Source organism: Amblyomma maculatum, chromosome 2 (assembly GCF_055883805.1).
Source record: "Amblyomma maculatum isolate TAMU_Amacu chromosome 2, ASM5588380v1, whole genome shotgun sequence".
In the NCBI taxonomy this organism is placed as follows: domain Eukaryota; kingdom Metazoa; phylum Arthropoda; class Arachnida; order Ixodida; family Ixodidae; genus Amblyomma; species Amblyomma maculatum.
The window spans coordinates 136,984,936-137,009,293 of NC_139345.1; the positions used below are offsets into that span (position 1 = coordinate 136,984,936).

Genomic DNA, 24,358 nt, shown 5'->3' on the forward strand with positions numbered 1-24,358 from the left:
AGCGAACACAATTCTAAAATGTGTTATTTAGTGAAATTTACATGCCTGGAACTAAAATAAATAGGCTAGGTGCATTTCATAATTTTTCAGTATAAAAAGACCGCTCGTAAGTGGCAATTTTCATGCATCGACAAAAAAAGAAAGCCTAAGAGATTTAGTTTTCTTATACGCACATCACTTTAGATCCACATCAGTAAAGCTTTTCTTACTACTGTGAAGAAGATGGACTCCTTCGCTGGACACTGACGAAGAAGAAGCAGTTGCGGGATTGCCATCGCGCAGATCGTGTTGGTCTTAATCGCCCCGCTTCCTCGCCGACCTCGACGCAGACCTCGACATCCTTCTTCTACACTAACTTTATTCAAAATTGCAATTATCTGCGAACAGTAGATCTTGAGAAAAAGGTACATACAATTAAAACATCAAAACAAAGGTAAAAAATACTAACTAAAATTTAACACTAATATTTAACTCTAATGCAAGCTGCATAACCCTTACAATTCCTTGCAAATTTTATAGCCATAGCTTTCATTACTAATACTGCGCAGGAAAGTTTGAAACTGATAGTCACAGTTTCACTCATATGACGCATACTCATACTGGCGGATCGGCTAAGAATTGGGATGCAGCCACTTGTTGTGGGTTTGCCCGGCACTGCAGTCGACGAGAATTCGGCACCTGACGGCAGTGGGCCTTTCGCCGAGCAACTCTTCATACAATGCATGGACTCAAGGGCCTTATCATCGGTCTCTCTTGAACTTTATTAGATCAGCTAACCTTTTTTTTTTCATTTAATACCCCTTTTAGTTTTTACATATTCTATTATGCCCTGATGCAAAAAACAACGTTATTGAAAAAATTGGGATGCAGAGATTTATTTAGACCTATATTTATATCACCAAAAATAAAATGATTCCTGGGTAAGAGAGAAGGAAACGAAAATATGAATCACCGAAATAAAAAGGAGAAATCAAAACGCACGGAGGAGGTGAACCCTGAGATTTGTAGCCAAGTGATTAAAAAAAAAAGTATATTAGCAAGGCAGACGTTTAAATTCCGGCAAACAATTTTGAATGGAAGTAAAACAGATTTATGACTGTACTTAAGCATGCTGGCGCCAAACGATAATGAGATTGGGCTGCCCAAGCTACGTCCAAGCTATCGCCTCGGCTTCTCCCTTGCCTTCCCTTTCTCCTCTCGCCTCTGTCGTCCTTGTCTAGCTTGCGCTCTTCTTACTTCGTAGTTTGAGCACTGCAGCCGTAATATCATGACTGCACCATACTCGGGAACAACTGTAGGTCTCAATTTCATTTGTTCAAAGTTTTTTACTGGAATCTAATTGACTGTCTTGAAACATTTTCTGAAAGTGGTGGACTACAGATCCCACAGGGTGCCCCCTTTCGTGTCCATTATGGCCTTTCTTTTTTTGCGTATGTTTCTCGTTTTATGGTTTGTGTATCTTATTTTATGTTATATCCTGTTTGGCGACATATATCTCTTCCTTACAGTTATTTGTCCATCACCAGTGTGGGTATCATCATCATCATCACCCCATCACCACTACCACCACAGTCATCATCATCAAGAACATGATTTCTCATTGTGTTGATTTATGGACAGCGCTTAATGTTTCAGAGGTGCTATATCTGTAATGACAGATAAGACATCAGCCCCAATTTCTGTTGTTCATGAAGGCACAATGTGCTGAAACGATTCCTGTTCAGGCAAGCAAGTGGCCCATAGCTCACAGGGCAAAAGTGCTGATTAGATAGAATAAATATTCCTTAGGTACACTGATCGAGATAGTCGGTATACACCCGGCTTACAGTGCGGCCTAATGGGCGACAACTGAAAAGGAAACATACACAGAACCATCATCATCAGGGGATGTGGAACCAACCGTGAAAACAACAAAGCGACAGAGGAAGGAAGTAAAACTTTGTCATTTAAAGGGAAGAAACGGCTTGCGTTGTGGAGAGAAATTTTTGAGGAGACTAATAGACTGTAGGGACGCCAACTTAATTTGGTTAGGACACTGGCGTTTTTTTTTTGTAAGGATCTACCACCTCAAAGAAGAAATCAGATATCCAAATCTAAAATCCATCAACCACATCAACAATTCACTTCCATTTCAAGTCCGAGAGCAACGGACTTGAGGCCATCTAAGTGTAGCGCCCACAAATCGCTTGTTGCTGACAATAAATGCTTTCCAATCCAACCCAATCCATTTCCCCTCCTCCGCTCACAGATACACAAAAATGCGCCCCAAAATGCTACCTCTTCTATTTAGGTAGTCATTTTAAGGAAGTGGCTCAGCAGAACGGCAGCAAGGTTCCAAACTCGTTCAACAACGGCCTGCGACTCTCCCTGTCTCAATAATGTAATCTAGCTCCACACAGCTTTCAAAAGAGTGCCATTTATGAATCGAACGTTTAAAAAATTCCACTCATAGCTATAGAAGTGTAACGAGATTAGGAATGCAGAGGCAGGCATCGAGGACGAGGAAGATGAAGACGCCCTAATGGGCGGCGTCCGAGGCCTTGTGCGCCTTGTAGCCAGGAGACGACGGCGCCGTGGCTGACGGTGCCCCGGGGCCTGGGAAGGCCGGCCACGGTCGGTCGCCGCCATGGGCAGCAGTGGCGTCACCGTCGCCGCGGCCGCCACCGAGCAGCAGTTGCTGCCCGAGGAGGCGCGTCAGGCGCTTTGGGACATGCGCTGCGCGGGTACTCTTTGCGACGGACTGCTCAAGACGGACGACGGTGGGGAGTTCTCAGTGCATCGGGCCATCATGGTCACCTGCAGCGAATACTTCAGGTGTGCCACGTGTCGCGGTCTCTCGATTGGGAAAGACCCGCCATCTCGCACAAGTGCTGTCTTTGGCAGAAATGTTGACATCACACGTGGTTGCCTATAGAGTGTTATCTTGTAACAGTTTCTCGTGTTCATTTCTTGAATGCATGCTTATGGTTTGGGTGTGCGTGTTTTCATGAGGGCCGGGTAAATAGGTTTGTTTGAGATATAAAAGTCCGCATAGGTCGCTTTTATTTTTAAAAAGTTTGCCACTGACTTGACTTCGTGCGCAATGCTAAATGCGCCATGCTAAAGACGTAACAACGAATAAGACCCCGTTCATAGATTCCGTTTTTCATGGATGCACAATATGGTGAAATTATCCTTAGTGGGACAGGTAAATTATCGATTGCTTATGAGGCAAGAAATGGAGAATCTTCTTTCTAGAAAATTCTTTAGATACACCGGACAAATCACATCTCATATAGCCGCTATACGTTCACATTGTGGCTTATAGCGCAGGATAATGGGGTGCAGCCGAAAACGCAACAACATACAAAGCTTTGGAATACTGATGTCCTGAGATCACTGACCTAGGTTTAGGATCAACTCGTAGTAAGCATGCAAACGTCTTCAATATATCTTGAGCAGTATGTTTCCCAAACGTTTCTTGCTAAAGGCAATATGACCCTCAAAATAATTAGGTAATCCTAGTACTTCAGTAATTCTGGCTTCCGAACTGCTTCGCTCTCCTTTCCATACCACATCTACTGCTCAGGGCTCTCTTCGGACGTGGCCTCAGTAAGCCGGATCGCACGGAAGTTCTGGTGCCCGGAGTGTTGAAGCCAACCATGGCCATCGTCGTGGAGTTTGCGTACAGGCGTGTCACTTGGGTGGGCTGCGATAACGTCGAGAGTCTGTTGGAGGCGGCCGACTACCTCTGCATCACGGGAATGATCAAGGACTGCTGCGACTTCCTCGTTTCCATCATGAACCCTGAGAACTGCATCTCCATCCACAACGTGGCAAAGCTCTACAACTGCGTCGACCTCACCTCCAAGGCTTACGAGTACGAGCACGAAGTGGGGAAAGCCTCTTCTTGATTTTGGGGACAAGCTTGCCAGACGATGTTATTGCAGATATATGGGTGCATCTTAACGCGTACACAACGTAAAACAGTTAATATTAGGGGCTTGAAAACATGCATATGGAGATACCTAATGTTTGGAGGATTTGTCCCGTGGTTTGTTGAACATGGCTTAACATTCACGAGGCAACAAATATCGTGTAAGTCTTCTAGCGGTCTGAAGGCGATGTCACAGGCGATACGTTGGCCCTCATAGCCTCATTTACTTTTGGACGTTAAAGCTCATAAATCATAGCAACCAAATAAAAAATGTAGCTCTTTATGCTATGTAAGCCCAGGGGCGTGTTTTCACGGTACTTTATGCGCTCTGCTTAAATGTGTAGCTACCTGATGCGGAACTTCGTAGAGGTGTCGGAGCAAAGCGAGGAACTTCTGAACCTGGAGATTGACGAAGTGGAGGCCATCATGTCGGACGAGAACCTGAACGTCATCAAAGAGGAAACGGTGTGGAAGACTGTGCTTCGCTGGATCGACTTCGACACCGAGAACCGCAAGCAGCACATCTCGCGGCTGTTCAAGTGCGTGCGCACGGGACTCGTGGACACCGAGTTCTTCATAGAGAAGATCAAGGCCTGCAAATACGTGGCGGAGGACGAGTCCTGCAAGTGCGTACGATGGTTCCGTTCATAAAATTACTTTGCTCTCATGGGGAATACATGATTACGTTTTATTTACGGCAATATGGTTCCTCTAAATTAATGCACGTAGGGCGCACAAACCTGTTAGCGGTGTGTAAACTTGCAGTATTAAATGACGTTAAGCTGTTGTCAGAAAAAAAATACAGGGGTGCAATTTAGTCTGCACCAGAAATGCTAAATCATTACTAGTTCCATGCAAAGTTCTGTGATGCGTTCTGCATCGCTTGTACCATTGCTTAGTTGCCGTTTCTATTGGTCATATTCAGACGAAATCAAATTTTCGGGACCAAGGGACAAAGTATTTGGGGGTGATTCACCGAAAGATGGAAGTGAAATTTAGTTGGCCATATATTCAATTTAGGTTAGATATTTTAGACAAATTCGGACGAAGCCAAATTTCCAGGGTAGAGGGCGCCAAATTTTGGGGCGGTCCAACTTAATTTGCAAGTCATTACTGTATTGGTCATTCTGAAATCAAATTAGATGACAATTTTAGTCGGTTTAGAACGAAGTGGAATTTCGAGGTTCCATGTAGCCGAAATTTTAGTGGTTCGCTTAGGTAAGTTTGGCGGCCACCACGGTTTTGGACATACTTGAATTAGGTACACATCGATTTTTATCTAATTTGGACGAAGTTAAATTTTGAGCATCTAGGGATCCAAATTTTATGGCTGGCCAATTCCAGTTACGAGGTCACCACTAAATTGGTCTTACTCGAATTAGTTTAGGCATCAATTTTGTTTAAATTTTAATGAGTTCAAAATTTTGAGTTCTAAGGGACCAAAATGTGGGCGGGGTTCGTCCCAAATTGTAGGTCGCCACTGAACTGACCAAACTAGATTTAGGTTACACATCAATTTCGGTCTAATTATAAGGAGGACTAATTTTTGGGGGTCCAGGGGGCCGAGTTCTGGGATGGTCTATCCAAATTTGGAGGCAACCATCGAGTTGCCCGTATTGGAATCAGACCAGACACACTCTAAGGACGGCACTCATGAGACAAGACATGGGATAAATGATTGGAGTTCCTAGAGATAGTTCTGCGGGTAGGCTCTGTCCACAAACTCTAAAGCCCTGTCTACCCTTGCCCCCCCCCCCCCCCCCCCTTCCCCCCGTTATTATTCAAGAAATGCTTTCGCCTTAAATGCTTAGTTGGATCAATGTGCACTTATTTGAATTGAGTCTTCCAAGTGTTTGGCTTATTGATAAACTTTGTCTGAGGGCATTAGAGGTTTAATCAATCCTGCACTTCGGCTTCCATGTCGATAAACCTTTTTACAGAAGGCTGTCACGTAAATGTCTTTGCGTGCTTAAAAGTAGCGGGCCGCAGCGGTGAATGAAGTCTTTGAAAATTTTACTGTGGCACCACGATAGGTGGGCACACTTTGCGGTGTCATTTTACGTCATGATTTTGTTTTGCCATATGTAAAATAAGATTGTTATGAAGGCAGTCGGCAGATGCTACCATGAGGATCAACTGTGAGAGTGAGAAGATAGCCACGCCTACTGTTTCGAGGCCCTGGCGTAAAGAGGCACTAAGGGGAAAAGCATACACATGTTCGCTTCAGATACAGTCACGAAATTGCAAATGCTTGCTTATGAATGTTTTTCTTTTTGACAAAGGGCTGCTGGTTTGTATGACAAACACATTGCCCAGTAGCTACAGGTAAGGTAAGATGTTTGAAGGTGCAGAGCTCAAGGATGCTTAGTTCTGAAGCATGCAGGGACTGGAGCTCGTGCATAATTTGTGGAAGATTCCTGCCAGTTGGATGGGGTGGAATCAAAATTTTATCTTCACGTGATTGACAACAATGGGGATTTCATTGCGAGGTAAACAGTGTGGCTTGGCTTGCAAGCGAACCCATTGGACTTCACGTTTTTGACAAAGGCATTACGGGCTTTCGATGATCCTCACATTGCGGTATTCTGAATATTACGTAATATCCTAATGCGATATTGCACAGTCGAGGTTAAAATGAAGTACCTTGATGCGGCAAAGCACGATTCATGTAGGCGCGCTAGTCTGTCAGGATGATTTCTTCACCCGTAGTGCGTTTTGCTATCTCAGAGGTTGAAATCGTACTTTTTTGTAAAGAGCAGATACGTTGCTTAAGATCGGGTAGCAATGAAGGCTCACGTGAGATGAGATTAAAACCAGTCTGTTGCTTTAAATTCAGCTCTTAAAACGTTACATTTCCCTGGCGTAGAAAAGGATGTTCCTTACCTTGTGCTGCGCAGACCCCTTGTCATAGAAACGCTGCGCTTTCTCTACGACCTCGACGTCATGGTTCATAACGTGGAAGTGCCGACTCCCCTCTTCGCCCGGCCGCGCATCCCGCACGAGATGATGTTCGTCATCGGCGGTTGGTTGTCCGGGGGACCCACGGCCTATATCGAGACCTACGACACCAAGGCGGACCGCTGGATCAAGGTGCGCAGGCTTGTGTGTACTTCTTCGGATGCAGAAAAATTTAGACTGCAATAATTGGGCGTTTCTGTGTTGTAATGCGAGTTTTTCTCAGTTGGTATATTTCTGTGAGAATCATCAACAATGCAGTCGAAGCATATCCTGAGAAATTTCAAAGGTTGTTAAATTATGCATAAAAGGAAAGGGGGATGATTTTGAAACATTTTTGCAACGAAGCAGAAGCAGAGCGAAAAGAATACCGAGAAATGTGCCTATACAGTCATTGAAGATTTCGAGAGCACTGTTGAATATGCACTGCAGAAATTCGAAAGCCAGAGCGTTGCTGCGGCGCATGGTACACTGCGTTTGCTCTCGCTATCATTATCACCTAAATGGAGCTTCATTATCATACCTATTCGAATCATTATAATTATCACTAATTGTAGCCTCATTGTCATCGCTATTATCCTCAAGCTAGAAAAGGAGAATTACGATGTTTCTCGTGACCCCTGGTGAGGAAGAGTTCATTAAAGTGCTTGGCTTGGAATCCGACGGCTGGAGGTTCGATTCCCGATGGAAATAGGATTTTTATTTTTTTTTCATGACTGACAGGTGGAGCAGACATTTTCTTTGCACAGTTCCTGTGGACGCCACTAATTATCTGTCAAATGTTTTTGCGTTAAAAGGTCACAACAGACAGTATAGATGTATTGAAAGACTAAAATGATCTCGGCTTGAATTATTGTTAAAGACTGTGTGCAACCTAGGTCTTGAATATACTTTAGACTTTAGAGACTATACCCATCCTAAGTTTCTGAGGCATATAAAAGAACGCCGAACGTCAGGAATTGATTCGGATGATTAACCATATGACGTTTTGTCCGGGCTTAACAAGTTTAATAAGCTTTACGTGCTATGTGCAAGCCAAAAACAGGAAGACAAGAAAGTTAAGAATGCATAAATTGCTTAGCGAATATTTGGCATAGCAAGTAATTGTCTTCGTCTATCGATCAAGCAAATGGTTAATTTAAAATTCTATTCCTGCACAAGAAAATGCTACAAGATGCTGGAGACACTCTGACAGCTTGAAGACTACAGGTTCACGGAATGCACCAATAAAGATCGCATTTGGTGAGCCAAGGTATGAAGCATAACGTTTTCTGCGTTTGGGCAGGCAGACATCTCCGACCCCCTCGGACCCCGCGCCTACCACAAGTGCGCCGTGGTCGGCTTCGAGATATACATCATCGGTGGCTTCAACGGAGAAGACTACTTCAGCAGCGTGCGCTGCTTCAATGCCGTGACCAAGGAGTGGCGCTCGGTGACGCCCATGCACGTCAGGAGGTGGGAGAGTGTTTCTATGCTCGTCTAAGGATACAGTTTGTTCCACGAACGAAATGAGGTCGTCACTAACTTTACAAAAGTGACACCTACAAATTTGTAGCCCAGTGCCTGGCTCCGGAAAAAAAAAAAAAAACTGATTCGCCTAGAGCCGAGGTAAACAAAAATGCTAGACGAAGGAATAAACAAATCATTTCTGTGAGTTTCAATAAAATCAAGCTAGTCCTGCCAGATAAGAATAAGTTTGTTTTAGTGCTTGTAACAAACTTGATAAATTTGCACTGGATAAGTTCAGCGCGGCTAGAGTAGGGCACTGCTATAAAAAAGAAACCCTTCTACGTGTAATTATGATAATTTTTGAAAACATCGCTGCATTTCCTATCCTAGCGGTAGTCAAGAGAGGTGAAATCGAAGGCATGGGTTGGGAAGTTCCTCTCTGGACCCTACACAACGGTGTATGAGGGTTTAACGTTGGGCTGTCAGATGCACGTGCATTCTATAAAGTGAGACAGAATCAGTCACTCTTCGCACCAGCGTGAGAAGTCTCCTCGCAGGCTTCTCAGGTTCATAAAGAAACGTATCTGCTCGGTGACCCCGTCACTAACTTTACAAAAGTGACACCTACAAATTTGTAGCCCAGTGCCTGGCTCCGGAAAAAAAAAAAAACTGATTCGCCTAGAGCCGAGGTAAACAAAAATGCTAGACGAAGGAATAAACAAATCATTTCTGTGAGTTTCAATAAAATCAAGCTAGTCCTGCCAGATAAGAATAAGTTTGTTTTAGTGCTTGTAACAAACTTGATAAATTTGCACTGGATAAGTTCAGCGCGGCTAGAGTAGGGCACTGCTATAAAAAAGAAACCCTTCTACGTGTAATTATGATAATTTTTGAAAACATCGCTGCATTTCCTATCCTAGCGGTAGTCAAGAGAGGTGAAATCGAAGGCATGGGTTGGGAAGTTCCTCTCTGGACCCTACACAACGGTGTATGAGGGTTTAACGTTGGGCTGTCAGATGCACGTGCATTCTATAAAGTGAGACAGAATCAGTCACTCTTCGCACCAGCGTGAGAAGTCTCCTCGCAGGCTTCTCAGGTTCATAAAGAAACGTATCTGCTCGGTGACCCATCGGCGCACCACCGGGGCTTTGCGTTCAGCTACTGATCCTAAGGCGAGGTTTTATCCTGGCTACAGGGGCCCTATGTCGATGGAAGCGAAATATGAAAACACGCGTACGATGTGAAATGTGGGTGCACAGTCCATGTAGGTGGTCCTGGTATTTTTACTAAGGAGGCCTAAATTAATGCGGAGCCCTTCATTACGGCCTCTGATGTGTCGGTGCACAGAAAGTATGTGTGGTTTTCAAATTTAGACCCAGGAGGCCTAAATGAATCTCGTACCATTCACTACGCCCTCCCTCATAGCTTGTGTTTCGCAGCGCAGCATTAAACTCTGTATACAATTCGAAATATTTATTTGCCTATGCTAGATGCGATCAGGGCAGCTAAACTTTTTCCGACGGTCCCCAGGAAACCTCACAATAGTTTACCACTGCGAGCAAACCGACGCGCTATGCTGGGTTTGTGGCTATGGGCCCAAGGGGTTTGTGGCTACGCTGGGTGACGTAAGTGAACTCAGCACATGCCTCAGCTGTACAGACGTGAAAGCTGAACATCAAACAGCCGTGTTCGCTGCAGGAAATGTGGAATATTTTCCTGTACCTCTTCAAACCGGGAGCGAAAGTTATTGTCTTCGAAAAATACAAGCCTAAAAATCCAGTCTGTGATAAGTAGGTCATTTATCGTTGTCAGACACTAAGTCAGCAAAATGAAAAACACGTTGCTAGAATGTCACATGCAGCAACTTTCTGGCGCGCCATCCACTTATATGGACAAAACTAAATATGTATGGAAATATGAGAATTCGGCTTCTAAAGGGTCTTACAATTATTCTTTATGAGGTACATTTTTCCACTGTAGAGGTTGATATAGTGTTATCCACCTAAAATTAATTGCACGTAAACATGAATTACGCTAGTTCTTTCAGTAAAGCTACAAGTAACAGTACGAAATGTTGTGTTTCGTTGGTAGGCGATGCCGGTTTGAACCTTGTAGACGTGCATGAAGCGGATTGTGGAACATGACTCAGTCAGATCTAGGGATTCATTTCGATAGTGCCTTGCGGTACATTTACCATGCGGGAAGCCTTCAAAAAACCGAAATATAAGGGTTTGTGGGTAGGACAGCGATGATGCAGAAATCATTGTCATAAAAGCAACAGACTATTGGCAATAATCGATCCTCGATGTACTTATTATGTCTGCTTGACGGCAGAATGCAAAGCATTTGTGCGTAACATATCGTACTATAGAGGTTCACCATTCTCTCTCTCTCTTTACAGATGTGAATGCCAACTTCAAGTGGTCCCGCATCGTTGTTACGCACGCTGACGATTTGTCGTGCCGCTAGGACACTAGACATTTGTTTTGATCGTTTCTTACTCCAGCGAGCAGTAATATTTTAAGCACTTGCGAGAAGAATGGAGAATAGAAGCCAATAATGACCACTCCCGCCAGCATTCTACGAATCCAGAAATGCGGCAAATGTCGTGATTAAGTTACGCCCATGGTTCAATATGTTGAAAGTGTAGGCGTCCGTGTTTTTGTAATGGTGCTGCATTATCCCCCTTTAGTTCAGAGTGTGAAGAGGACCTTGGTATCCAGGCGTGAACAACGGTGACAGCGCCTCGTTTAGTTTCTTATTTAGCCTTCCTTAATCGACTCAGCGGTGGCTTTGGAAGGCACTGACTTTGCTGGCGTCATTCGTCTCATTTTCAAGGTTCTGACATCATTTGGAAGGATATGATAGCGCCTGTGACGCGGAGTGTTCATATATCTTTTTGTGAGATCGCGTGCCCAAGTTTCGGGCTTAAAGTGATAGTCTTTTAGCCGATAAACTGCATGACGTAGGGGCTTCAGCTTTGCCCAGTTATCTGCAATTGCACTGCTAGATAGTTTTCATATTCTAAAGTTCTTTTATACGAATCCATGAATATGCTTGGAAGCTTTTCGCGAAATTTATGAAAATAGGCTTGATTAAGCGAATAAAATTTGACAATGAGATGTGAAAGATATGTACAAACTTTCGGTATTGAAAATTTCGGTAATTTTTTCTATGGCAATAAATTTTATATCTTAGAGGCACGAATTAAAATATTTGACGAAACGCGCTAAATACGGTCACTTTCTGCCACTGTATCTCGCTCCACAAAAGAGTGTTTCTACGGCTACTACACTAACGAAACAACTACAACAACAAAAACAGCAACAACAGCAATTACAACAAAAAATACGAGACTACAGGTGAGGCGAGAGAACAGGACTGTTTGTGTACTCTTTTCTTTTCACTTGTCATACTATTTTCCGCGCTAATTTTATAGTCGTTGACAACCAACTAGCCCGACCGATGCGCAGACGAGCGCTGTTATTGCTATTTAGTACTTACGTGCTCATATTTGGGAGGATGAACCGCTCATTAGTTGCTTAACGCCTATTATTGCACCAAAGAAAACATTCTTTGGAACCCTTAATGTTACTGCCTCAGAATTACTGTGTGATACGAGGTGCATTAGGAAAGTGCTAAGGGTTGAAACGTCACTTTTGTGCTGCTTTGCGTTTATTTTATTAATGCGTCCTATGCAATGCCTTTGCTTTTTAAGATTTCAACCAGAAAGTGTTCTACACATGCTTCTGCGTCTCCCCCTGGTCCAAAAACACCCGTATATTTCAGGTGTTACGTCAGCGTGGCTGTACTGGACGACATCATCTACGTCATGGGTGGGTACGACGGTCGCCACAGGCAGAATACGGCCGAAAAGTTCGACCATCGCACCAACCAGGTACGAAACGTTCACATTCGTCCCAGTGTCATCTACCGTGTCTTCTGTAAACGAGAAAACTATCGTGAGTCCCCGAACACGCGACCAAAGGGATTTCTAAGCGTTGCCTTTTCGATCTTTCTTGACGTGAAATACAGTTTACGCATGATAATGTACAGGCTCATTCACCCTTAAAGTGAACACACGAGCACGTGGCCAACCACATGCGCATTGAAGTGAAATTACAGCCTATGAGAAGCGCAACCTTCAGGTCCTGCTTTGCTTGGGCCACTTTGCTTCCACATACGGCTGTGTCAGCAAGAATTCGGCGTGAAAGAGAGTGACCTCCTGCACACATGTTAACCCTAAAAGTGGACGACCCTGTACGTAGTCTCACCGGTTCGTTACCGTCGCCTAGTCGCGCAAAGGCTGGGTAACGTACTCAACGTTACATGAAGAACATTGCCAAAACTCTATACACTTGTTTCACTCACTCAATCACCAGCATCTTCTAGTGGCCATTGCTAAGACATGAATGCTTGCGTATAGAATTCGAGGATAAAAAGCTATAATAGGTATAACCTGAGAGAGACGAAAGAAAAGCGCGTTTTTTCTACTCATTCTTAAAGAGGAAACAAAACAACAACGAAGCATCTAGTTAAGGCCGTGCTTTACTTTGTCATCTTCTTTGGCTACAAAAATTGTACAAAGATGACAAAAAGCCTAGAGACACATGTCCTTTACCGTGAAGAGAGAGCAGGCTGGACATGATCCTAAATCCAAGCCATTCTTTCGCTGGTGCTGAACTTTATTATCCAGAAAACATAGCCCTCTTCCGGGTAACCGTCTGAAAGGGAAACAAATCCAGTTATGTTTATACACAAATTGGCTACGGAGATAAAGTGGGTTAGGTGTGTGGAGATAGGATGGATAAAGATGGCAACTGGAATCAATCGAGAAGCTGTACAGTAGAGCCAACCTTTAGTTTTGATGTACAGTGTAAATCCTAGTAATTTCCGTTCAGGAATTGTTGTAGAGAAATATATCCTGATGGAAGGTTTTGGTGCACAATAAAAAAAAAAATGCCAATAGCCGCCGAAACCGAAAGCGAAAGTTGTGCCTTTTCTTTAGGGCATTGCCTATCAGGCTGGAACATGAGGAGATAATCACAACCGAAGTGGTTGAAGAACAGCGATTCCGCCGATATGATCTGAACCCTCCACATCCCTACCGCTGTGCCATTGACTTTTGAATTCCCTGAGAAATCATCTGATTTCCCGCCTTCTATAATAAATATTGCCCCAATAAAGTAGCATGCTATGGTTTTCTTGGTTTCATTCTGTCAGTATCAACCTATTTATTATATATTGCTTAGAGCAAAAATGGTGTTGTCAATGCGAGGAGTGCCGCAGCACAGTTTCAATTGTCCAGACAGGCGAGATTAGCAATTTGCTATCTCGAGGGCTGGGAATTTTTTGATCTGGAAGGATTGGAAGTCCAATTGGGAAGAATGAAAAAAAAAAAAAAAACTTGTCCCTCTCAAACGTTCCTTAATGGACCAGCTATGATAGCCATTTGAATCAATTTATGCGAAGGCATTTGACGCTTCACTGGGAGGCAAACTATAAAACCATCTACAAATAACCGCCAGCCATAACCAATTAAATCTATTTTTAGAACGGAATTGAAATAAATATAAACCTGCAAGTACCTTCCATGGCTAGCAGTTGGCTACGCTTAGAAAAATCTGTTGGCAATGGCTCTCACAGGCGGTATTTGGCAGGTCGAACGCTGTTTGGTCGGCAGGCCGTTTTACATTAGGAGGCCACATAACGCAGCGAAGTTTGCAGGTCGCAACAGCCCTGCCGGTAGGTTGGATATCGCGAAATGCGCGGTAAGTTGCAAACAATAAGATATATAAAATTACAAATCTACGATACGTACCTCCGACTGCAATAAAGAAGGCCTATTGCAGCAATCTTGCTCCTAACGATATAAAATTTCACTTTTAATGTGCCTTCAGCGCACCCAATTTTTTAAAAGCGAAAGCTTCACTAAGCCACCTAGGTCAGCCAAGGTCAGCGACGGTTCACGTTTCACCTTCAATGGGCCAGAGGACAAAGTGTAGCTATAAGCAAAGATCATGCACCAACCCATATGGTGTCACATGGCGTGATGCCTGGCGTCAAGCATGCCGCAGACATCAGATCAGCAAAGACCGTAATGACACCGTAATGCACAGCAAAGACCGTAATGAAGAGAAAAAAGACCTGTCTCCACCGGGAATGAAACCATTGTCCTCCCATTCCTCAGCCGAATGCGCAAATCATTTAACCATGCCGATCTCGCTAGAAACCGATCGTAATTCTCCTTGTCTAGCGTGAGGATAATAGTAGCGATATAGTGCTCTAGAAGATTGGGCAGTGTGTCGACCGCGCCGCGAAATGCATGGGAGCGAGGGGCCGCTTTTGCGATGACGGAGGCGCCGCAGCGCAGAGGGCGTTACCAGCAACTGGTGTGTCAGCCGTCCGAGCGCCCGCGTATGCGCGCTGTGCGGCGGGGCGGATACCGCGCGGACTGTACGTTCTTGTTTGCTTGTACGTCGTCTCGAGCTGTTCGCGACAAGATTTTACAAATATGCCGGTGAACGGTGCTCAGTACTGTTAGCAATCACCTAATTTATTTTCCATTTTGGCCGTCGGCAACACCTCGAGGAAACAACATGACAGGAGTTGGCTCCGAAGAAAACAGCTTGGAGAGGGCCGGCGTACGACTCGCACAGCACGCTTCACTCGCCGTACAGCTTGCTTTAGCATTCCTAAAGCACCTAATTCACGTCCAGGAATGTAGTCGTTTTGAAAAGAGGGCAGTTTGGAGGCAGGATGTATGAAGAAGTGAAACATACAACACGTGCGTTCGAGCGCTGACTGAAACTGGTCACAGTAACCCCATTATCAAAACAGTCCAAAATGGTATATTCCGTTGTTTCCCACGCCAACTATGCCGACTACAGTACGTCACTGAAGCCACAAGAGAAGTCGGCATTCAGTTGGAATGAATTAAATGTGGCATGGAGGTAGAGATGACCTAATTGTTCAAGAAAATGTTTCCATTCTAAGGTACGCAAGCCACCGGTAATATGCAAGTCATTGCCTCCAGAAAATCGCTCTAGTCCTGTTTTATGTACATACAAAAATAAAAAAAAAAAGAATAGCTTTGAAAAAGAAATAACGACGGAAAATAGAGGACGCAGAGGCTATAGGGTATACGCTTATTCGCTTCCGCTAGATCATCCTTCTGCGAAAGAGAGGTTGTGAGGCCGGCATGGTTTCTCACCACGAACAAAAATAGTGTTATAGGTTCGAAGCTAGGTCGCAATTTACTCAAAAATTTGCCTCGATGCACGGTCCTTTTCGGCTGCTTTGCACTTCAGGTTTTGAAAACTTTCTGTAAAATGTGAAGGTTCAAAAAGTTTACCTACTTGGAGCACCAGAAAAGCTCCCACTTGAAGCAATAAAATTTATAGCGTTTTTGCGGCTTCGCTCTTTGCGAAGTAAGCGAATCACGACAAGAGTTCCCAAAAGGAAAATAATTAAATTCCCTTGGAAGTATTGCACGTGTAATATCAACCTTGTTAACAATTATAGTCTGGTTAGTACTGCAAAGAGCACCCGCGGCAAGTAGCCCGATTATACATAGTCCGGTAAGCAGTAGTTGCAAGTATATCCAGTCGATTACTCATATTTCATACCACACATTTAAAGAATAAACACGTATTATGTCCGCATTTGATTTCGGCATTATTTTAATTGCTTGCGTATTAGGTGCTCGTCATCTTTTTCGCATTTTTCCGCTTTCTCTCGGTGCGCGCCAAGAACTGCATCATACCTGCCAATTCGATGCGTAATTATCAGTGCTTTTATTTTTGTTTGTTTGCTCTGTACCATTTGATGCCAGTAAAGCGTCCGCACTCAAGTGCCCACTATGAACGTATTACGTATGTGACAGGTTTAATTTTTGACATTTTATTTGAAGTAATGCCGTAGCTGTACTTGATTTTTGTTGTTTTTTTTTCATCTAAACAGCTGGTTCACCCTTTGGTTAGTGGCACGCAAACAAATATCCGTGATATACGTATATGTTAACGAACATAGAATAAATCCTTGAGTCGCGTATACCTTGTTTATTTTTTTTTTTGCCGGTAAATACCACAGTGCTTTAAATTAGTACGGTAGTGAATAAATGTGTTTTGCTCGCACACTGTATTTGTAATTTATATAAGCGGTGATTAGGGCACATAAAGAACACCGATTAAAGAGATATATTACAGATTACTGACGATTTAAGATAAACGTTGTTATGTATTAATAAGCACGAGCTGCAAAATGTAAGCAGGTGTTCGTCAATAAGGTTTGTAAAAAATAAGTGTTCCTAAGGAGGCATTACGAAGCCCCGATTTGCATGTACACTGTTTTTCTCCGCGTGTTAATAGCGCTCCCGGGCAGTAGCCTTTATTCCCTTACGGGAAACACGAATGCAAAACACCACGCTTCGTTGCAAACATTAAGTACAAATTGCTCATCTGGACGATTTGTAACTGTCCGCAGGAAGAAATATTGAGAGCTTCAGATGGCGATTCAAACATAGCGCGCTGCTCCGAAGGACAACCCAAGCGTGCCCAATGTCTCCAGAAAAAACGGCAGGGATCAGTTTAAGCCCCTGGAATAAGTCGCCTCTTTATTAATTATTACACTAATTGCGTAGCGTCTGAAAATCGCTTCAAAGAGAACCGCACCCCTCCTCTGTACCCCCGATATCCCGCGGCCGCTACGCGCCGAGCGGCGAACGTGGCACCCCTGTTGCACGTCGCGCCCTCTCGCGGGAGTCGGTTCTTGTCATCGCAAAAGCGGCCCGCTCTCCGGCGCCGGTCGTCACACTGCCCAATATTCTAGAGCACTATAGTAGCGATGACAACGCCGGTGCAGTCAGTGACAATGGTAATGATGATAGCAGCAATGACGATGACGCTGAAGTTCGGGATAATGATAATAGCAGCGATGACGATGATGATACGTTTACCGCTACTCTACGCCGGGCTCGTCAGAAACACATCGCAATCCTCCTTGTCTAGCTTGAGGATGAGAAGCAGTTAGTGATAATGATATTGATGATAGTAGGGGTGATAAGAACGCTGTAGTTAGTGATAACGATATTCATGGTAGCATGATGACAATCACGCTGCATTGATGATGATGATGCTGATGCGGCCATTCCCCTTTGTATCGGGGGATCACAAAGTTGTGGATAATGATGTTGGTAGCGATAGTGATGATGATGTTGATGACAATGAGTAACAACAAACGTAACCGAGCCTAACGAACTTTCGTCTTCGTCTGGGTTTGGCTGGGTTAAACAACAAGTTTTTAGCAATGCGTGTGCTTGCACTTTGCGATAAACGACGCAGAAGAGCAGCGTGGGGTCATTATGCCTCAAGAAAGCTCTTTGTCAACCTTAAGCTGGTCGACTTGAACAGCGTATGCTTGTGGTGTCCTGCTGGGTCTCGCAGTGGACCATGATTGCGCCCATGCACATGCAACGCAGCGACGCCTGCGCCACCACGCACGACGGCCTGGTGTACGTGATGGGCGGCTTCAGCGGCAACGAGTGCCTCAGCTCGGCCGAGTGTTACGACCCGGAGCTATGCCAATGGACCGTCATTGCCAGCATGCGCTTTCGGCGTAGCGGCGTCGGGTGCATCGGCTTCCGCGACTGCATCTACGCGGTGGGCGGATTCAACGGCACCTCCAGGCTATGCTCGGCCGAGAAGTACAACCCGAATTCCAACATCTGGACCACTATCCCCAACATGAACACGCCTAGGAGCAACTTCGCCGTGGCAGTGAGTGTCACATAGTAGGAGTCGCGCTTATCTGGAAGAGCTATGGAGCAGCGTCGGCTGCGGTGTGCTGTTAATATTCTGGCTTCGGCTAGTTGCTTTATGTCGAACTGCTAGACATAGACCGAAGAAAGGCATGAAAGAACACAACGAACACTAACAGGTGCCTACAGACTTAACACGCACGTCGGGAAGCGGGCCTTGACTGTCATGGTCGAGAGCAACGAAGCGATGTCATCGGTTTAGAGATAATTCTCACGTTACGTTTGCAGCAGTGACGATAGCTGGTGCATAGCTCGCTTTCACTACGTTTTCGACTTAGCCTGATCTCCACGTAGACAGCGAGCTCATTACGAAGGCTTATCTCCGCGTTTCGTTTGCTCCCGGATGTGGCCTCACACACCCGGGCAAAGCGCAGGAACAGAAAATTGCTCGCTTAAATTCCGCAGCTCGCACGCCTCGCGAGTTTAGTACGAATGCTGCGGATCTAAGAGAAAATGTCTTATGACCAGTGCAGTGCGCTTCGAAGTGAATTACGCAGAGATTCATACGCATTATGTCGTTATTAACGAAAAAAAAAAAAGACAAGCAGCAAGGCAAGAACGAGCTAGAGAAGCCGGTAAGGCTATATAACAAAAAACATTGTTGCGATAAATTATGACGTACTTCCCGCTAGGTGCGCGAGCTGCGGCAGCATAGCGTGCTTTCGGGTTCTCGGGGTAAGGAAACTGCAACGAATTGCCCGAGCGTGCAAAGCCGCACACGCGATCAAAACACGGAGAAACAATCAAAGAAGCAGTCAAAGCAAGCTGCGCACCAGCTAGCATCAGCCGCCGTAAACGTACCGAGAGCATTATCTTGCACCTAACGACTATCGCTTCATGGCGCTGGCGACAGTCCAAGCCACGCTTTCTGTCATTTGTGTTCAGTCTGTGCGCGGCTGTACAAGACGGGCGCTGATGGCCAGCTCATCTCCTGTCTTGTGACTAAGAACCAAATTTTAAAGCGCTCCGTACCTGAGTGAGGACGCTTTAAGAACGGCTCGCCTTCCTTCAGAGAATTTTTAAGCACGCCTTACTGAGGAGCACTTAGTAAGGCTTCCCTTGGAACATGTTTTCCTGTGGTAGGCACTGCGCTACCTTGACGCTCCTTTTCCTCGCTCCTTCACCGGAATGCACAGTGCCCTGCATAACACCTCGCTTTGCGCATGCGCAATAGGTCGTCTCCAGCGGCTCGGGCTGCGCCTATTGCGAGTGGAAAAGTGCACAGAGAGAGCATTCGATGCTGCTCCTCCAGAGCTCCTCCGTTGTAAACATTTGCATATTGTTAAGCAAGCGCTGTTTCTGTGTCAAGCGAAGTACAGCTTTGAAACAAAACGTGTCAGGTAAAAAACAAATGCCCATAGCTTTTATTTTTTACACAAAAAGCGAAACCGAACTTTATAGATACGTACTTGCTTTTTTTTTTTACAATTTGAACCATTACACATCAAACATTAGGCGAATGTTCACGACAACAGACGCATGGAAGCGGCTCCTCGTCGCTCTTAGTGCCTCTATGCCATGGAGCCACTAAGGATGGTTCCAAAATTAGACGCCTCCCTTAAACGCCTCACTGAGTTTAGGAAGCATGGAGTACTTTTCGCAGAAGGTAAGTAAATAACGTAAGCCAAGGAGAGTTCTGAAATTGGGGCCTAAGTGTTCTGCCTGGTCGGCGACGTTTTATTGAAGCGAAAGCTTCAACGCGATATGTAGAGCCGGTCTTTGCGTGGCACTAAACTTGACCTTCACTGAGCTAGAGGTCATGCATGGCCAGAAGTAACACCGAAGCTAAGTCCTTTAGTGAAACCTTGTGGACAAACTTGGCTGTCTAGCCCATTGTCACGACTTTGAACTTTGGGTGCCCTTTCAAAAGTGGGAGGGGGGGGGGGGGGAGTATGCGATTAATCCCGCGGGTGTCATCACGTCGCGCCATTGCGGGATGAAAACAGCCATGGCGTCAATCGATGGTTATAAAGGCCCCAATATAGTCCGACGTTTTCGTCGCGTCTGCCAGAGCCGGCGATGTCGGCCACGGCACGTCGGGTACGACGGGCGCGTCAAAAAATGGTCACCTCACCTCTACAGTCTGGCGCGGCCGGCGTGCACGGCGCCATGGCGCGCATGCGCACAAGACGCCCTCGAGGTCTGGTATGTTTTCGGTGTGCATTTTCGAGCAGACGACAGGGCACCTGCAGAGAGAAACTGGCTGCCTGTCGAGACACTAATTACTGTGGCGATCAAGGCAATGATGCGATGTGTTTACTGCGAATGTTCAAAATTTTGCGAATAGTCAAATGGCACAAAGCATTTACAGCCAGCTGTGGAGACGCCCAGCACAGAAAAGGCCTGCCCGCGTCGACGACGGACGGAACGATGATTGTGTACGTGCGTGTTTTACTGAAAACTAATTATAATTTAGGTATCTGTACGATTACAGAAGAGTTAGAGATTACACAGTAATTAGCATCCCTTTCTCGGTCGGTCGCAGTTCCTGTAGAATTCCTGGCGTTCCGTGTGGCCAAACCGTGTACAGCCTTCGATTCCAGCGTGTACCGGTCACAACTCCTCTATGCGAAGCCGCTTCCGAAGTTTCTGGTATTCTTGCACTGAATGTACTGCAGATAAGTGAAACACTAGCATCGTTACACCTCCTACACCACTGCATTAAAACGGATATGGCACACGCACTGCGGCGAAGAACTCACAGCTGCGCCCGGCCGCACTGCTGACAGATTGCATCTCAAGCATTTTTTCCCCCCTCTGAACGTCTCTGTAGTCGATCCGCTTGGTATCATAGACGCAGGCTGCCCTAGAATGCCTTCTAGCAGCTTTTCCGCAACAGTGTCTGAAACGCGCACGCGGTCGCTGTCTACATAGCAAGCCGCCATCTTCACTGCGCGTGAGGAATGCTGGGATGCGTGGCCGGCGCGGCTGGCGCGGTCGGCGAGAAATAGGCGAGATTCTATTTGCGCGTCGTCGGCGACGTTGGGCCACGCCAGCTCGCGTTCGCTACGTCCATCACGCCGTGACGTTGGACTATAGACCTCACTTTTTTGCCGAGGTAACGTAGCGGAGGCCGGCGTGCGCGCGCGTGCGTTACTTCGGAATATTGGGGCCTTAAAAACGAGGAGCAACCACGACTCGACTCAAGGTCACCCATCGACACCAGGGGCGATGATATTGCGCTTAGCGCATCGTCTCCGAAGACCTCCGGCGCTGCATGGTTATACACAAAAAAACAATACACACACAAGAGAATTGAACCAGGACATTAACACAGATGATGCGCCTGGTTCAATTCTCTTGTGTGTGTATTGTTTTTTTGTGTATAACTATGCAGCGCGGGAGGTCTTCGGAGTCGTATAGCCAACTAGCTCGCTCGCAAGTACTACTAGCGCATCGTACCGGTGCCAGGTAAATAGTGTTATGTTAGATCATCCAGCAGACATTGCTCGCTGTGCACAGGCCAGTGCGCAAAGGAATGAAAACAAAATCTTTCGCTAATACCATGTTTAACTGTGCTAAACCTCTGCTAATTTTATGTGGTGTGTCTAATAGCTTTACAGTGTACTGTCTAATGTGGTCCTTAATTAAGCTATTTCGTTTTCGTTTTTGCACACAGTGGGCCAAACGACGTTTTACTGACCTTGTCAGCGCCGTAATAACACCCGAATGCTGTGTTGTTCTCCACGTTTTTCATTCAACGTTTCTGAGTTTGTGCATGCATATTTGTGAATCGTGATTGTATGACGCGTGTGAAACCGCGTTCTTGCTCAAAAAACTATCCCATGGGTCATATTTACTTTTATGATTATGCTTGCGAGTAGGGAGCCGCCAGTAATTAAGATGCAAACTCACTGAAGGCAATATTTATTGGCAACTTGGGGTAAGATGCATGAGCCTTTTTACAAAGATGAATTCTATGTATTCGGGATGCGTTTTCTGAGCAAGACGTAGAGACCAATATCATACATATGCAGGGTTCAAATTGTTCGTGATGAACTGTTTAGAGAAATGGATAGCTCTGCCCGGTGCAAGAGCCGAATATGATGTATGTGCTACAATTCTGCCTTCAGCCAACCCCAAAGGTCCGACTTTCAAATCAAAGCTCAAACCACAATGTCACCAGAGTTGACACATTATATTAACCCTGACTTTAACCTTTCACCCTGACATTTGTTCTTGACCTATGAACCATTTAGTGATGTCTTCTAGAGAAAAACGTAATAAATAAAGCGTGAATTATGATGTCCAGATATCACGTGATTTCTTTGTGTAAGGAGACCGCAGAGCCTATCTCTGTCTCCAGTCGTGGATCAGTAGCCGAATACATGGGAGCGTAAAGCTAGGAATGTCAGCATAGCAAAACCGACAGTATAACCACGTAGAGCTATCCGTCGTTACTCGGTTTAACCAAGTTGAACCACTGCTAATTTTGCTTTATTTGGTGAGAATGCAGCTTTTGAATAATAAGCCCACAGTGAGGGTTGTCTTTGATCTCTCCGATTAGTTCACTGAAGACATTGACATAATTTAATATTATTTATTTTCATTTTCTCACGGAAAAATTACGATTACATTTGTAACCGAGAGACAGACACGTGTCGCGAAGGGTGAGTGTTTTATGGCCTTAGTTGCTGAGCAGCACTGTGGATGGGATCTTGGCCTCTGTCACCGCATCTCAATGGAAGTGAATTTCAAAACACCGCCATGTGTTCGGTGGCAGTATGGCAAATGACTCTGGAATTAATTCGTAGCCCTCAACTGAGTTGTTTCGCTCATAAAGGTGAAGATGTGAGGCGGCTAATGCCGTGTAACATGCCGCTTGTAACCGGAAATCTACGTCGAGGTGCTACATGCAATCAGCTTGAAGACTCTATGGGCGGTCTCGTTGAAGTGAGCTGTGCTTTCTTCAAACTGAGCATTTTGGTTTTTCACAATATCATTTGTGCTTTCTCGCAGTGTGCACTGCGAAGCTAGTTTCCATTCTCTTTATGAAGCCTGTGTCTAAAAATTCTGCTAGTGGAACAGGCAGCTGCGTCGACTGTAGCTTTTTTTTTTTTTTCAAACGCTGTCTTTATACGCGAACAAATGGTGAGTACAGCCGGAAATCTATTGCCATTTTACGCTTGTTGCACTGCAGGTCATTGATAATCTTGTGTTCGCCATTGGGGGCTTCAATGGCGAGAGCACTACCAACCTGGCCGAATGCTACGACCCGGTCTCAGACCAGTGGTACGAGGCTACGGACATGAACGAATCCCGATCGGCCCTTGCTGCCTGCGTCATTTCCGGACTGCCCAACATCCGTGACTACGTCCACCAGCGTCGCGACAACCTGATGGAGGAGAAGCGCCAGAAGATGCTCGAAATCCTTAGGCAGCGGTCCCAGCACCGGACGCAGGAGAGCAGCATGGCTCATTGAGCCAGTACTTGTGCCTCTCCTTGCTTTCCAGACACCGAAGAATAGCTGTGAAATGTCAGACGAATGGCCCGGCAGTTATAATTCGCGCTTACATTGTCAAATTGAAGGGGCTTTAATATTTAGGAGCTTTAACTAAATTAGGTTGCGTAGCGATCTACACCGTGTGCTTCACTGACTTAGTATTTTAAAGTTCACTGGGCTGGTTATGTCAATATGTCTCATTTAGGTAACCATGAGTTGCGCAGCCTACAATGTCGACAGCGCAAATCAATGAACGACCACGAGCACTAGTGACGCATGCTTAGATATGTTAGCAGCGACTTCAAAATTTTGACGTCAGTGAAGGTTTGAACGTTGTTGCTTGCCATAAAAGGATGGAGATTACCACGTCTTTGTTGGGCGCAATTCAATGATACTTATCGCGAAGCAGGTCGAAATTTTAGATGCGGAATCTTACGATTCTCGGTACGTCGCGTTGTCTTGCTAGGATAATATTCGTTAACGTATCTAGTATGGGTGCAATTCGCATTGCGAAGTATTTTTATTCCGTGTCTGTGGCATGCTAGAGGACAAATAATATTTTAGATTATGATTTCCCCCTATGAGCTGGCTTTGAGTAATGTTACTCTCTTCCAAGTAAAAATGAATCTTCCTTTAAGTTCTTGATGTCTTCCTTTGCTGTGAAAGAATAGTTTACCTGATGTGTAGTTGATTGAGTGCAAAGAGCCGCAATTGCGGTATTGGTTCTGAAGAAACAGCTCATACGAAGCATCCCTGCAGGCAATATTTCGCTGACGCT

At 45.2% G+C, this 24,358-nt stretch overlaps 1 protein-coding gene across 1 annotated transcript; it reads left to right on the top strand.

Annotated features, from left to right (window-relative positions):
- The first annotated feature begins 983 nt into the window (after nt 1-983).
- On the top strand, nt 984-23,990 carry LOC146200008 (kelch-like protein 10). The gene is made up of 8 exons (XM_084592835.1): nt 984-2,814; nt 3,569-3,859; nt 4,261-4,542; nt 6,814-7,006; nt 8,157-8,326; nt 12,110-12,218; nt 17,764-18,096; nt 23,278-23,990. Exons 1-8 carry the CDS (start codon nt 2,627-2,629, stop codon nt 23,557-23,559), a joined length of 1,848 nt encoding a protein of 615 aa, XP_084448961.1. The 5' UTR covers nt 984-2,626; the 3' UTR covers nt 23,560-23,990.
- Nucleotides 23,991-24,358: the final 368 nt, after the last annotated feature.

Coding starts and splice junctions, on each gene's coding strand:
- LOC146200008 (XM_084592835.1), top strand. CDS start 2,627: ATGGGCAGCAGTGGCGTCACCGTCGCCGCGGCCGCCACCGAGCAGCAG. Junction 2,815..3,568: donor ACCTGCAGCGAATACTTCAG/GTGTGCCACGTG, acceptor TCTACTGCTCAG/GGCTCTCTTCGGACGTGGCC. Junction 12,219..17,763: donor TCGACCATCGCACCAACCAG/GTACGAAACGTT, acceptor TGGGTCTCGCAG/TGGACCATGATTGCGCCCAT.